The sequence below is a fragment of the Antechinus flavipes genome, chromosome 1 (assembly GCF_016432865.1).
Source record: "Antechinus flavipes isolate AdamAnt ecotype Samford, QLD, Australia chromosome 1, AdamAnt_v2, whole genome shotgun sequence".
In the NCBI taxonomy this organism is placed as follows: domain Eukaryota; kingdom Metazoa; phylum Chordata; class Mammalia; order Dasyuromorphia; family Dasyuridae; genus Antechinus; species Antechinus flavipes.
Window position 1 is genome coordinate 495,005,493 of NC_067398.1, and position 15,386 is coordinate 495,020,878.

The 15,386-nt window shown below is 35.1% G+C and overlaps 1 protein-coding gene across 6 annotated transcripts in view; it reads left to right on the top strand.

Annotated features, from left to right (window-relative positions):
* Positions 1 to 15,386, top strand: part of TMEM241 (transmembrane protein 241) — a 172,327-nt gene that overhangs the window by 43,218 nt on the left and 113,723 nt on the right. For 3 of the 6 annotated variants that reach the window (XM_051970343.1, XM_051970346.1, XM_051970345.1), the window contains exons 5-7: positions 3,951 to 4,028; positions 6,354 to 6,379; positions 14,256 to 14,307. In XM_051970343.1, coding sequence (XP_051826303.1) covers positions 3,951 to 4,028; positions 6,354 to 6,379; positions 14,256 to 14,307 — 156 coding nt within the window. The remainder of the gene's footprint in view (positions 1 to 3,950; positions 4,029 to 6,353; positions 6,380 to 14,255; positions 14,308 to 15,386) is intronic. The other 3 variants (XM_051970344.1, XM_051970342.1, XM_051970347.1) reach the window with 1 other exon arrangement.

Here is a 15,386-nt window from a genome sequence, read left to right on the forward strand (position 1 = left end):
TGTAGTCAAGTAAAACTAATTTGGATATTAACATAGTCAAACTGTAAATTTCCTTTGGTATCCTGAGTACCTTACCTCTATGAGGAGATAGGTAGCATTATTCATTATCAGTCCTGTGGAATCATTGCTGTCCATTAAAAGTCTTTCAAAATGGCTCTTTTTTTATAACATTGATATTCTAGTTTAAATTGTTCTGCTTTTGCTTATTTTATTTTGTATCAGTTCATACAAGCCTTTCTATGTTTGTCTGAAAATGTCTTTCTTTTAGCATAACGATATTGTATTATATTCATATGTTAGTCTGTTGAGTATTTCCTACCACCTAGTTTTGAGATCATTGATGAGAGAGAGAAAGATATAGAAAGAGAAACAGAGACAGAGAAAGGAGAGAGGGAAGGGGAGAGGGACAGATGAAGGGAAGGAAGGGAGGGAAAGAAGGGGAGGGAGTGAAGAAATACTCAAATCTCATTGAGATTTGTTGCACTTGTATCTGCTGAGGAGAAGTAACAATCTTTAAATAATGGAACAAAATCGACTAATAGGGAAGTGAAACTCAAGACAGAAAAGGAGAGATAGATAGTAAGCTTCCATTTATAAATGCAGATCCCTTATCCCTAAAAAACTACATCATCAGATTCTGAGATAAGTAGATGTGATTATTTAAGCCACTGTGCATGATATTTGAAAGATCATTGAAAACTGAAGAAAACAGAAAGTTTAGGATTGAAGAAAGGAAAATGTTCTCTCTTTAAAAGTGAGAATGAAATCTGAAAACTGTAGACCAATGAGCTTAAATTTAATTTCTGGGGAAATTCTAGAACAGGACAGTAAAGAGATTGCTGATACAAAGAGCCAGCATAGATTGATCAAGAATAGGTCATACCAGTCTAACCTTTTTTCTTTTTTTGATGGGATTATTAAAGTGGTAGATGAAGGGAATGCTTTGAATATAGTTCACCTAGATTTTAGCAAAACTTTTTTAAAAATAGGTTTCTATCTAGTTTTATAATATTTTTGCTTTAACATCACCTAGATTTCTCCCTGTATAGCCTCCTCTTCCCAGGGCATAGTTCCTATTAACAAAGAAAGTTTTTTTTTTTAAAGAAAAAGAGGAAGATTAAAAAAAATCATTAAACAGATTGATCAATACATTAAAAAAAAACCTTATTCCATGTTCTATATCTGTAGACTGCAAAGGAGTAAAAGTAAGTATCTTCTCATATCTTTTCTTTGGGGCTAACCTTGTTCTTTTCAATTTTGCAGTGTTCATTTTTTTAGTCATATTTTTTTTGTTAAGTGATCCTATAAATACTAAGTATGTATGATGTATTTGATCCTTTTCTTTTTGTCAATAGGATATATATCTAACAGTGACATTTTTGGGTCAAGATACAGACATTTATAATTCCAAGTTAGCAAAGCTTTTGATAAAGTATGTTATACTGTTCCAGTAAAAGATAGGGATCTGTGGATTAGACACCATCCACTACCACCTGCTGAGAAATCAAACAATGATATCAATTATACATGTGAAATCACATAAAACATTTCCATATTAGCCAGATCACAAAATAAAAAGTAAAACAAATAAAGTAAGAAAATGATACTTCAATTTGCATTCAAACTACTTTAATTCTTTCTCTGGATGTAGATAGCATTTTTTGTCCCCAGTCTTTTGGAATCATTTTGGATCATTGATTAGGGTAGCATTGTCTTTCACAGTTGATCAGTTGCAATATTGCTGTTATAATGTGTACAATAATCTCTTGGTTCTTCTCACTTCACCTTGCATCAATTCATAAAGATCTTTCCGTGATTTTCTGAAACTATCCCTCTTGTCATTTCTTATAGCCCTATTGTAATTCATCACAACTACTTACCCCAATTTGTTCAGTTACTAATTCATTGGCATCCTCTCAATCTGTAATATTTTGCCAGCACAAAAATACTTTTGCACATGTAGATTCTTTTCCTTTTTCTTTGATATATTTGGGATACATGCCTAGTGCTTGTATTGCTGGGTAACTCTTTGGGCAGAATCTCAAATTACTCTCTAGAATGATTAGACTAGTTCACAACTCCACCAACAGTTGATTAGTGTAACTATTTCCCCTCATCTCTTTTAGCATTTATTATTTCTGATAGGTGTGAGTTGGTAACTCCCAATTGCTTCAATTTATCCTTCTCTAATTAGTAATGATTTAGAGCATTTTTTCATATAAGTATTAGATATCTTTGATTTCTTTTCTGATTTACAATTTATCAATTGGAGAATGGTTTTTATTTTTTAAAAATTTGACTCAGTTCCACATATATTTGAGGGAAAAAAGCCTTTATCGGGGAAACTTAATGTAAATTTTTAATATCACTTGTTATTGTTTATCTGTCATGTCTTATGACTTATATCACTTTCATCCTTAGGGACTATTCCCAGTTTAAATTTCTGGCAAATAGAAGACACTTAATAAATGTTTATTAATTATTTTATTTGTTCTTATCAGAGTAGCAGAAATAGTATGAGACATCATTTCGATTTGTTTTTAGAAGTAGAACTGGAGGGTGGGAGGAGGCAAGCAAAGTGATGAAATGGATAGAGCACTGGCTTTGGAGTCAGAAGGACCTGAATTCAAATTTCAGTTCAGACACTTGACATTTATTAGAGGTGTGATCCTAGGTAAGTCACCTAACCCCCATTATCTTGGGGGGAAAAAAAGCAGGTCAGGAGACTGACTCTAATCCTTCTATTATCTGTTCATCACCTTCCTTGAGGCAGACTTTCTCTCTTTGATAGGGGACAGGAATGGATTCTTTCTCTATCCCAATGCTGACAAATTATATAACCAGAATTTCTCTTACCTCCCAGCCAAACTGTCTAGTAGATTTCTATCATAAACATTGGGATGAGATCTCTGGTCACATAGCCAGTAAATTGAAGTATAGGAGTATTAGAGTGCTTAAAATTACTGGAAGATATTTAGGAATGTGTTGGGATTCCTAAATTTAGGTTATTCCTTAACCTGGATTGTAGACTGAATACTTTTCTAACATGTTTTCTGTAAGAATTTCATCTGATAAGAGCTAGAATTGTATTTTAACTTTCTTTTTCTTCAAGTGATTTTTCTGTTTAGTGCTACCTTTAATAAGTTGAAATCTTTGACTTGAAACTGTACACACTGTGTAGCTGATTTTGAGATCGATAAACCAAAGAAATAAAGATTTAATTTTATTTATTATTAATCAAAGCTCAGAAGAGAGATATAACACGGGGGACAGAAAGATGTTTTATTGTTAGGAGTTGCATTCTCCCTTTGACAGATACTGACTATGTCACTGGGGGTAAATTAGTTAAATTCTTAGTGTCTCGGGCATAAATTACAAATGAGTTATTGATCTGCTTTGGTGGAGGCAATTTCCATTCTGGAAGTTTCACATACCAATGACATCACAGGTCTGGATAAAAAAAGGGGTGGGTGCTTAATAAGTAAAGTGACTTGCTTAAAGAGTTAGCACTTAAATCTAGGAATTATTCTGACATTGATTCCAGTATCCTTTCCTGCCTGAAATGGTTTAGCAAAATTTACATTAGTGGTAATGGCTACATAGTCTTTATAGGATTTTGAATTTCAGAGTGGCTGGAAATAATAATCTCCACAAATTACTTTAGAAGGAAGAGCAAATGAACTTGGGAGCTTCTGGTGACTTGAATTTACAGAGTAACATAGGACTCCGGTCTTTTCTTTACTAGTTGGTGAGAAAGAAAGCCTCCAATATAAATAAAAGCTTATGATGTCTTGTCATAAACAAGGGTATATGAGTGTTGTGCTAGAAGATCCTCCATTTCTGTTAAACTTACTGACTTTTTCTTAAGAATAAAAATCAAATGCCTTATACTAGGAACATTGCTGGAAAATGTACTGATTTCTGATGGTCACTTTCTTTTTTCCCCCCAGTCCATTCCTGTGTTCTTTACCTTACACAATGCTTCGGAAGTTATTGTCTTTCTGTATCAGAAGTGCATTTCAAAAGAAGTAAGTAATTATGCAAATGGGTTCTGTTTAGACAGAAAAGAGGTTTATAAATGCAATCAAGAATGCAGTTGTAGTCCATGCTTTGTGTTACCTGTCTATAGTCACCAGTTTCAAGGATCAAGTTTTTACTCTTTTGGGAAACGAGAGTTTCATTGGAATGAAATGTTTTATTTACAGAGAGGGTTCGGCTCGGCCCCTCCTCTCCTTCCCACCATTCTTGTTTAGGCTTAGGTTTTTATTCCTTCTTTTTATACATTTAACTTCATTACAAAAGTTCATACTAATTTAAAAGAGAATACGATGTTTATATACGCCTTGTTGTGGGATCAGTCTCTTTACACACGACATAGCTTGAGGACTGAGGTATTGTGATGATCATAGTGTCTCCAGCATGTGTCATTCCTTCATGGCTAGAAGACATGTATTCCTTTTTCCCCCATAGGATTCTGAAGTACAGAATTTAGCTTGAAGGGATTAATTGATCTACTTACCTGCCTAACTTGCTATCTGCACAAAGAGAAGTGGGTAATTAATGTTATTTCTTGCGTAGCAACATAGTTAATTCCTTTGCTCATTCCTTGTTCTATTTCTGAAGTCATTTGATTGAAAGTTTATCTAAAAGCAAAGAGTTCCCTTCTGGAAATTAAAAGAATTTTTAGTCATTGGGTTGATTTTATTGTCTTAAAAGATGAAATTTACCAACTCATGCCCTGAAAAAGCAGACCTATTACCTATAGGTGAATTGTAACTCAGGAATATTTTAAATTCACAGCCAAAATGAACATCAGAGCTCTGCTTCTTTCCCCTTTTAGCCAAACTTTTGTGTTGTTGGGTGTATTTATTGAGATATTGTGGTTCTATTGGTATGTTATACTCAAGGGACAGTTATATAGATAATTATAGAATAACAAATAGCTTTACCTTAATAGCATATATTTTAGATTCCCTCTCCCCATGTGATATAAATTTCTCATTTCCCATTAATAGGTTTGTATCTTTGTCACAAAAACCTGTCCCTGCAATTTGGATATACTGCCACCAGGTGGCAGTGACAAGTAATAATAAGTGTTCTTGGTCTGATCAGCAGACATAGGATCACATTAATGAAGGGAATTCCTTACAATGATAAAATCAAAATTGTTGTTATTGTAGTTGTTTTTTGTTTTAAATGGGATAGTGAAATTTATAAGATTCTCCTTCTATAACCCCACAACAACCATTAAAACCTTTTTTTTAGTTTCATGTGAAATCTTAAGTTAACCATTACAACCAACAAAAGATTCATGTTATATTACTCTAATCAACTAAATTTTTAAAAGATTTTTTTCGATAAAAATAAATTTATTTGGATAGGGAGTTGAACATATTTTAATTTGTTTTCTTACATAAGTGTGTTTGTGTGTTTAGGATTCTGAAATATTGGTTCCATTTTTCATTGTATATCCATTCTCTTTTAGCTATTAAAGGGATCTTTTTAAAACTCAGTTTGTCCACATCATTTCTCCTCCCCTCCTTGCCCCTGTCATTTATTCTGCAGTGGTTTCTTGTTTCCTTCAGGGATCAAATACAAAATCTTATGTTTGGATTTTAAAGACCTTCATAAATTGACCACCTCTTACCTTTCTAGTCTTCTTCTATCTTATTTTCTTCTATACACTTTGATCCAGTGGCACTGGCCTCCTGGCAGTTCTTTGCACAGGACACTCTATCTTGGCTTTCAGCAGTTTCTCTGTCTCCCATTCGTGGAATGCTTGCCTTTTTTATCTCCATCTCCTGGCTTCCTTGTCTTCTTCCAAGTCCCAGCTAAAATCCCACCTTCTACAAGAAGCCTTTTCTGATCATCCTTAAATTCCAGTGCCTTCCCTCTTTTGATTTCTCTGATTTATCCTGTTTATAGGTGGTTTGTACATACTGGTTTACATGTTATTTCTGGGCTCCTTCTGGGCAGGAAATGGAGCTTTCCCCTCTTTCTTTTCTTTGTATTTCCAGCACTCAGCACAGTGCCTGATACTCTTAATTAATAATTAATAGATGCTTGTTGACTGAATGGGTAAGTGCTTTACATGGGTAGAAACAGTGATAGAAATGCTATGTGAGTATCATAATTAATAGTAAAAACAAAACAAATCAGAAAAATCTTGATTTGTAAACACAGAAAGGTTATGTTGACGTGGCTTATCCCCAAACATCTGACTCATTCTTCTGCCCATTCAAAAGCTTCACTAAATTTCATTGTATAATATTATTTCAAACCTCCTTTATTAATGCCTTCTTTCATTACAATTTTGAATTCATTTATTTTGAGTCTTCTCTCTTTTCTTCCAGCTTACATCTCCTGCAAAAATCTGGAGGTAAGTCAAGAAGTTACTGATTCTAAAACTGAACAGTCATGTTAACTTTGATCCAGAATAAATATTTGTATTTGTCACACTAGAACAGAGCAGTTAATGAATTATGGATGCTAGCATTTTATATGTGGAAATCTTATTATCTTTCATACTGTTCATGTAATTTTATCATTTTATTATTTTTTTCTCCAAAGATTTATTAGATAATTCTTCTTGGGAGTGAGATAAAGGGGATACCTGAGTCACATTTTTGCTCTTGTCGAATGGGGGGTAGTAGCTAGGTGTTGCAGTGATAGAGGGAGTCAGGAAGACCCGAGTTCAAATCCAGTCTCAGATACTTATTAGCTATATGACCATGGATAAGTCATTTAACACTGTTTGCCTCAGTTTCCTCATGCGTAAAATGAGCTGGAGAAGGAAATGGCAAACTAATCCAGTATTTTTGCCAAGAAAATCCCATATAGGGCCACAAAAAGTCAGATATGAGGGAACAACAGCAATTGTGGTATAGTGATGTAGAGGTAAAATACAAATAAAAGGAACATCTTTAGAATGTAGTAAAATTTAGTAAAAAAAATTTGGTTAATTACCACTTTGTAAATAACCAGTGTGACCATATGGAAAGAGTGCTGGAAATATAGCCAGGGGACAGGAAACCAGGACACAAGCTAGGAATCTAAACCTTTTGCCTCTGGTTCCTTGTCTCTAAAATAAGAGGTTGGACCAATTGATCCCCAAAGTCCTTTCTGGTTTTGCCATTTTGTTGTTCCAACCCAGGAAGGACTTCATTTAACCAGCTCCCATGCACTTGTTCTTCAATGAACTCTGCAAGGAAACTGAAGTTTTCTTCCAGATTCAGGGATTTAAAATCGGTGGTTTCAGACATTGCATTGCCTACTGTTCCCTAGTCCAGGTCCAGCATGAACCTCTCCTTCTCCCTCCCTCCCCATTGTTACTAAGGCAGGGAGGTATAGAATTCCCAGAATTCCAGGCACACCCTTCTTATTAAAAGAGATTAATAGGAATTACAGAGAGGCGTTAAAGACCTGTAACATCTAATTGTTGCTACGTTCTTCCAGATGTAGTGAAAAGATTTAGCTGAGGACTGCCAAAGAACAATGAGAAGAAAAGTGGGCAGCTGACTAAAGCATTTTATGCCATGTTTGGATGATCCCATGATCATTAGACTGGGCGCTTCTTCTGCTACCGATCAAAACCCTTCCTTGCCTTCTATTCTTATGTCCTTCTCTTCTTTATACTTCCATCGATCTTCTATAGAGGATTCCCCCCATGAGCTACAGGCATTTCTCCCATTCTTTTACTGTATTAAAAGACAGAAATGTAGAAATCAAGTCAGCAATCCAATTTGACCTATCTGCTTCCTTTTCTGGTTATCTTTCCCCTTTCAATCCACCACTCAGACTTCAAAGCAAAGCTTAAAAATATCCATTTAAGATTTTGGTGGAGGAAACATTTTATATGTTGACTTTCATCCATGGGAATTTATCACCTAGGAACAAGGAGGGCATATACTATATTTTATAGAAGTAGTATTTTTTTTGCATATGCACAAAATCAAGTAGCTATTATCATTTTTGTCAATGCTACTATTATTACTAAACTTACTAATAAATTTTCCCCTTTCTATCTAGCCTATACTTAAGTCAATTTTTTCTTCTTTCAACAATTCACATTTTAAATAGTTCTTTAAGGTTTATAAAGCACTTCTTTCCCAACGATGGCAAGTGTCCAAGTATTATTTCCATTTTTCAGATAAGGAAACTGAATCTCTGGGAAATTGTGTTTGGCGTTGGATTCAAAGCCTGTTTTTAGATTTCAAGTCCAATGCTCTAGATTAATGTTTAGCATTTGTAAAGCCTTCCATGACAACTCCGGCCCCATTTGACCTTATTTATTGACTATATTGACTGCCTGACTGTATTATCATACACTTATTGACATATTTTTAATTATTCTCTTGCTCTTTCACATGCATGGCCATTCTAGTACCCTTTAAGAGATGAAGCCCATTCTTTTTTATTTTAAATATATTTCTATATTAGTTACGTTCTGTAATTCAGAAAAATCAGAACAAAAAGGGAAAAACTATGAGAGAAAAAAACAAACAAAAAAAGTGAAAATAACATGCTTTGATCTGTGCAGTCTCCATAGTTCTTTGTAGAAAGCAGATGATATTTTCCATCTTAAGTAAAGACCATTCTTCAAAGCCTGTTTTTTAAGAGAACTGATCTGGAGTCAGTTAAACCCTGGATTCAAATCTAGATTCTAACATTTACTAGTAAGTGTCAGCTCACATGCTGGAAATCAAAGAAAGGATCCCCAAAGATCTCAACAGACTGGAGCAATGGGCCAAACGATTGTGCTGAAATTTAATGCAAGAGGGTGAGAATTCCTACAGTACTGAAAAAGATCCATTGCACAAGCCTCAAGCACTTTTTGTTTGGAAAAAAAATCTAGTGACCACTGATGAGTGCCTTAAACTCTCTGAGCAGGCCCTTCTGTTCCTATTGCAAAGTGAGTAGTGTCGATTTCTAATGAGGATCAAAGGAGATCATATTTAGGGATTGCCTTGACATCCACAAGGGGGTGCTCTTTCTCTTTGAAGGATGATTACTTGAAGGCATCTTGGGGTCATTTGGTCCAACCCCCTCGTTTTACAGATGAGGAAATTGAGACTCCCCCCAAGATTAGTTGCCTAGTCCAGGGTCACACAAATAAAGTCAAAATTCAAACTGAGTTCTTCTGACTCCAAAGCTATCCTTCTTTCCCTCGTTTCCTCCCTAGCCTTGAATTGAGAGCACTCTATTAGGATGGCAACGGTTCTTTGAGATGATAGACTGCTGAGTAGGTCCAGACGGTTCTATATAATTGGGTTTAAAAACAACACTGAAAGTCTTATAGAGATATCACGTCTTTCATCCTATTGTTGTTGTTTAGTTGTTTTAAGTTGTATCCGGTTCTTTGGGACCTCACACCATAAACCTAAGCAAACTTCCTGGTAATTTCTTATTAGGTTTTTGGAGAAGGAAAATTCCTACCTATTTAGATTTAGACTTGAATTATAGGCTTGAATTATAGGTTGAAATTACAATGCTCAAAATTTTTTTTTTAGTAACTCCTGTATTTAGGAGAATTTAGACTATTTTTTTTTTCTTCTTCCAGAATTCAAGATTCTCTATTGTCCCCACTTTGCCATTCCAATCTCATTTCATATTACTCACGTCCAAGAATGCTCTACCGGAAACAAACTGAACTACTTTGTCCCCTAAACCTTCCCATGTTTTCCAAGTGCTTTAATTTGCTTTAAGTGTCATCTCTGTCTTCATCTGAATTCCTGCACATACATTAAGATCCATGTCAGTTATAACCCTTCTCTCTGCTAATCTCTTAAACCTTATCACAGATCTTTCAATGTGCTTATGTATAATCTTTTTATTATAGTTTATGATAAAATGTAATTCTATAACACAACATACATACATGATTCATTACATTATAGTATTAGGTATTATACAACCACGTCTGACTCTTCTCGACAAAGATACTGAAGAGGTTTGCCATTTTCTTCTCCAGCTCATGTTACAGAAAAGGAAACTGAGGCAAATAGAATTAAGCGAGTTTTCTAGGGTCACACAGCTAGTAAGAGTCTGAAACTAGATTTGAACCCAGTTCTTCTGACTCCATGCCTGATGCTGTACCACCTAGCTACCCTGTAGTGTCATAGACTACTGTTCCTAGACTCTAAGTTCCACTAAGTCTTTAGTATTAAACTTCTTATCTTTTCCAAACCTTACTGTGTTCTACATGCAGTTACCATTTTGTTGAGTGAACGAATGTGATCCAGATCTCTGACTTCTGACTGTTTTGACTCAGAGTAATTTACGTTCTATTTACAACGTGTATTTTTGTCAGCTTGGAAGGAATAATGTGTCCTTGGTCCTTTCTGCTTATCAGCGATTTAGATGAAGGCCTAGATGACCTGCTTATCAATTTTTCTTGCCAGTTTTAAAAATCTTTATCACTTTGTTGTTTGACCCAACAGACACTCTCATAGCTGGCACAATCCAACAAAAATGCAGGAATTGCAGGATAAATAAAAGTACATCATAAGCAAGCTGAAGCCCTCATCATGAGACTAAGGGGGAGCTCCTTCCTCTCATAGTGAGGCTGAGAAGAGACTCAGACACAATCCCTTTGACTTGGGATATCTTTTGACCGACAAATCTTATATAATAGGAAATAGTTACTATGGATTCATGGTGCTGAGAGGAACAGGTCAATTAACTCTAAGCCCAAGCTGTACTATAGGACCAAAGCATATTTGGGGAGGAGCATTCACCTAACAAGGAAACATAACATTAGTTGATTGAAAAATTGCTCCTCCCAACTCTCATTCAAAATCTTCAGGAAGCTTAGCCAGGATCTTCAACAGTGCAAGGAAGGCTTTGCTATTTACTGTGCAACCCAGCCCGTGGCTCCTCTAGTTTATGCAGCCAGGTTTTTTGTGTTATTTGTTCAGGGAAAGAAACAACTTGATGTTCCCTGTAGGAGAATGAACAGAAGCTCAAATATGCAGTTAAGAGTGAGTCACCCTCTTGGGCTCCTAAAAGCAGCCTGAGAGATGCCCATTCCCTCTTGGATGCCAGAGCATGAGCAGGACCCCCTCCAGCGGGACAGCTGCCTCATTAGCAGAGTCACAGCTGCTTATCAAATTTGCTGATAACATGAACCTGGAAAAATAGTTTATATGCTGGAAATCAAAGACAGGATCCCCAAGTATCTCAACAGGCTGGAGCAATGGCCCATACCAGAAAACTGAAATTTAATACAAGGAAATATAAATTCCTATAGCATTGAAAAAGATCTACTGCATGAGCATCAAGCACTTTGTATGAAAATAAAAACCCTGGATTTTATTGGATTGCAAATTTGATATATACCAACAACGCAATATAGCAGCTAAAAATTTACTCACCACTATCACATTATAACAGTATTATATTATTATTTTCATATATAACATTATAACAATATCATATATAACATTAAATGGGTCCTAGTGTCCAAAACAAGGTGAAAGTCTTTCTGCCTTCTGCCCTGGTCAGGTCACAATGGGAATGTTGTGTTTAATGCTAAATACAACATTTTAGGTAAAAGACACTGATGGTGTTACTGTGATTGAATGACTTGCCCAGGCTCACACAGTATTTCCTTGGATTTGAACTTCTGTTGTCTTGATTCTTGTTGCACCACCTAGCTGAAATACGTCCAGAGAAGAGCAATCAGGATAGTGAGGAATCTAGAAACTGTGACATATAAAATATCAGTGAAGGAACTGGAACTTAGAAGAGCAGAAATTTGGGGGTGGGACATGGTAGTAGTCTTCATGTGTTTGAAGGGATGTCCTTTGGAAGGTCTCAGTTTTAAAGCTGAAAGAGACCTTCGAAGATATTAAGTCTATTAGAATCTGAGGAAATGGTTGGGACTTACAGAGAGGCAGATTTTACTTGGAACACTTCCTAACAATGAAAGCTATCCAATTCAATTTAAAAAAAAATGTATTGAGTGTGGATAAGCCCTGTGGATACAAGGACAGGGGATACAAAAACTAAAACAGATATCTTGCTCTTGAAGACTTAGACATCTCAGGGGTGGATTCCTCAACACTGGAGGGCCTTCTCATTCAAAGGCTGAATGTTATCCCAGGACCTTCCTTTTCATGTTTAAGGATTTTTGCAATTCTAGATGGTACAGTGAATAAACTTACTTCATCTGAAGTCAGGAAAACCTGAGTTCAAATCCTACCTCAGATATTAACAAGCCATTAGGGGCTAATGCCTCAGTTTACTCAATTATTAAATGGGAATGATAACACCTCTCAGGCCTGTTATGAAGAACAAATTAGATAATATTTGCAAAGCATTTAGCACAGTGCCTGGCACATAGCAGGTGCTGTTATTATTATTATGATGATGTTATATGATAATCTTGGTTATTCTCCTCTGTATCTTCTCTAAACCAAGATTGTATATCAAGAGAGATTTTGGGAAATTAAGGAAGTTTGGATAAAGAAAACATGGAGGAAATGAAATAAGAACCAAAGGGAAGTCAAAATTGAAACAATTTAGATCATTTGTGGAATATCAACTTTCTGTAAAACAAAGAACATTTTCTTTCCAAAATATAAATTGAGAACATTATCATTTTGAGGGGAGATTCTTAATATGCATTCCTTCAGTAACTATAACTAACAATTAACTTAGTCTTTACTGATTTAAAATGACTACACCTTTACAGCTTTTCACTGCTGGTCAAAATCTCCTTTTATAACATGCTTGGGATATTTAATTTGCTTGATTAAATCAGGGTTTGTAGATGTAGTGCAAAAGCCTTTTTCCTGGCTAGTTAGTAGTTCAAAAATTCAGTTACAAGTAAACATTTACAAGACACCTACTTTGTGCACAAACACAGTAGTGTTAGGCTTTTGAAAGTGGGTTTATGAAGTTTAAGGAAGTTGAAGTTACCTGTGATTGTAAAGCTTACAGTCTAGAACAAGCATTTCCCCCACTTTAATATTTTATTTTCCCACCATTTCATGTAAAATAATTTTTAACATTTATTAAAAAAAATTTGAGTTCTAAATTCTCTCTCTCCTTTTCCCTTTCTCTCTCTCTGGTAATAAACAATTTGAAATAGCTTATGAATGTGCAATCACAGAACAAGGGTTCTTAACTCTTTTTTTTTGAATCATGTACCTTTCTGACAGTCTCGTCACAGTAATAGAGACCTCCTCAGAATAATCTTTTTAAAAAATTCATAATTGAGGGAAATGATAATTTTCTTTTAAAAATGTTTTTATTTATTTCATTAAATATTTCTCAATTACATATAAAAACTTTTAACATTCATTTTGAAAAATTTCAAGTTCCCATTTCTCTTCTTCTCATCATGACCTCCCCCACTTCTTGAGAAGGGAAATAATATATCAATTTTACATGTAAAGTTATGTAAAACATATACAGGTAAAGTTATGCAAAATATATTTCCATGTTAGCCATGTTGCAAAAGGAAACACAGACAAAAAAGCCTACAAGAAAAAGAAAGTATGTTTCAGTATGCACTCCAAGTTCATCAGTTCTCTCTCTGGAGATGGCTAGCATTTTTCATCATAGATCCTTTGGAATTGTCTCAGATAACAATCTTGATCAGAGTAGCTAAGTCTTTCATTTGTTAAGCCATTCATCATTACAATATTGCTATTACTGTGTACAATGTTTTCCTGGTTCTGCTCATTTCACTTTGAATCAATTTGTTTAAGTCTTCCCAGTTTTTTCTGAAGTCATCCTCCCTGTTGAAATAATTCTTTTCAATTGGAGATTAGTGTTGGTTTATTTTGTTTTTTTAATCATAGCTCACAAGCCTCCTAAAATCTGGCCATTTATATCCCTGGTTAAAAACCCCTAGTCTAATAAAACAATTATTTAAAATCAGTAAAGGATTGAAAGATATAGCATTTGGTGATGGGTTATGCAAAAAATGCTCTGAAAAAATGAAGACGCAGCCAGCCCCATCTTCTTGGGTTTGTTTGGGTTTGTTTTTTTTTTTTTGGTCTCCAATCATTTGTTTTCCTGAGGATCTGCTAGTAGGCGATAGATCTTTAGGTGTTCAGCTCCCTCTTGTCAAATTTATCATTGCAACTTTCCATCCCCAGACAGAAAAGCTGCCCAAGTAATGTGGATTGAGACCAGAACTTGGAAAGATTGATGAGGGGTGGTCTTTGGTGCCCTCTCCCTCACCATAACTAGGGAGGGTGTGAAATACTTCACCGTGTTTCTAATCATTATCTTTCTCTCCACAGTGCTGTCTTCCTCCTGATAGCTGCTGGAAGTCTTCCCTTTAACGATTTACAAGTAAGTACAGATCTGTCTGTTAGTTTTGTCCTTCCTGTTATTCATGCTCTGAAATATAAATAATAACAATACCTAGTAGTTATACAGTGCTTTTATGTCTGCAGAATGCTTTATTCCTATTAAATAATTTGATCTTCACATCACTCCTATGAGGTACATTCTGTAATTATCCCCATCTTATAGACGAGGAAACTCATCAGAATTGAAGGATCATACCAGCAATGTCTGAAGTTGGATTTGAATTCAGGTCTTTCAGTACACTGTAGCTACCTGCAAGCTCCCTGAACAATATATAGAATTTCACTTTTTACTATATGCTCCATGTATGTAGGGATTATTTCATTCTTTGTATTATATTTACATCCCTGGGAAAAGAAATGGCAAATCACTCCAATCTCTTCACCAAGAAAACCCCAAATGAGGTCATGAAAAGTCAGAAATGACTGAAATGATAAACGACACAAACTTATCTCCAGTGCCTAGCATATTTGGTATAGCAGGCACTTAATTAATGCCAATTAATTGATTGATTATTGATTACTTAGGATGGATTTAGCTTGTAGAGTTTTGACAAATATTGTGGAAACAACAGTAGACTTAGATGGCCTGTTTTTGAGTCCCAGAGATTTTACTTACTAGATACAGGAAATCATTCTTCTCTCTATATTTGAGTTTGCTCATTTGTAAAATGAGAATAATAAAATCGCATTACAATCCTTGTCGGCTTATAATATGGAAAACACTTTGTAAGCCTTCTATACTACATATGTGCTATGTACCTATCAGTTATTATTGTTGCATTAAAAAACATCAGGTTTGCACTTAAAAAAAAACAAAACCTCTAAATGTCTCACATTTTCCCGTCTGTTTCCTGTCTTCTAATGTGGCAATCTGATAACAAGAAGCTTGATTGCTACTTATTGTATTTGTAGGCACTGAGGAAAACAGAGGAGTGAATGAATAAGAAGGTTGTAAATGGAGATCTTGGAGGGACCTTTAACTCTGAGGTTTTTTTCCCTTTCTTTTTACACATGAAAAGATGGAGGCCCAGTGTGCTTAAGCAAAGGCTAAAATTAACA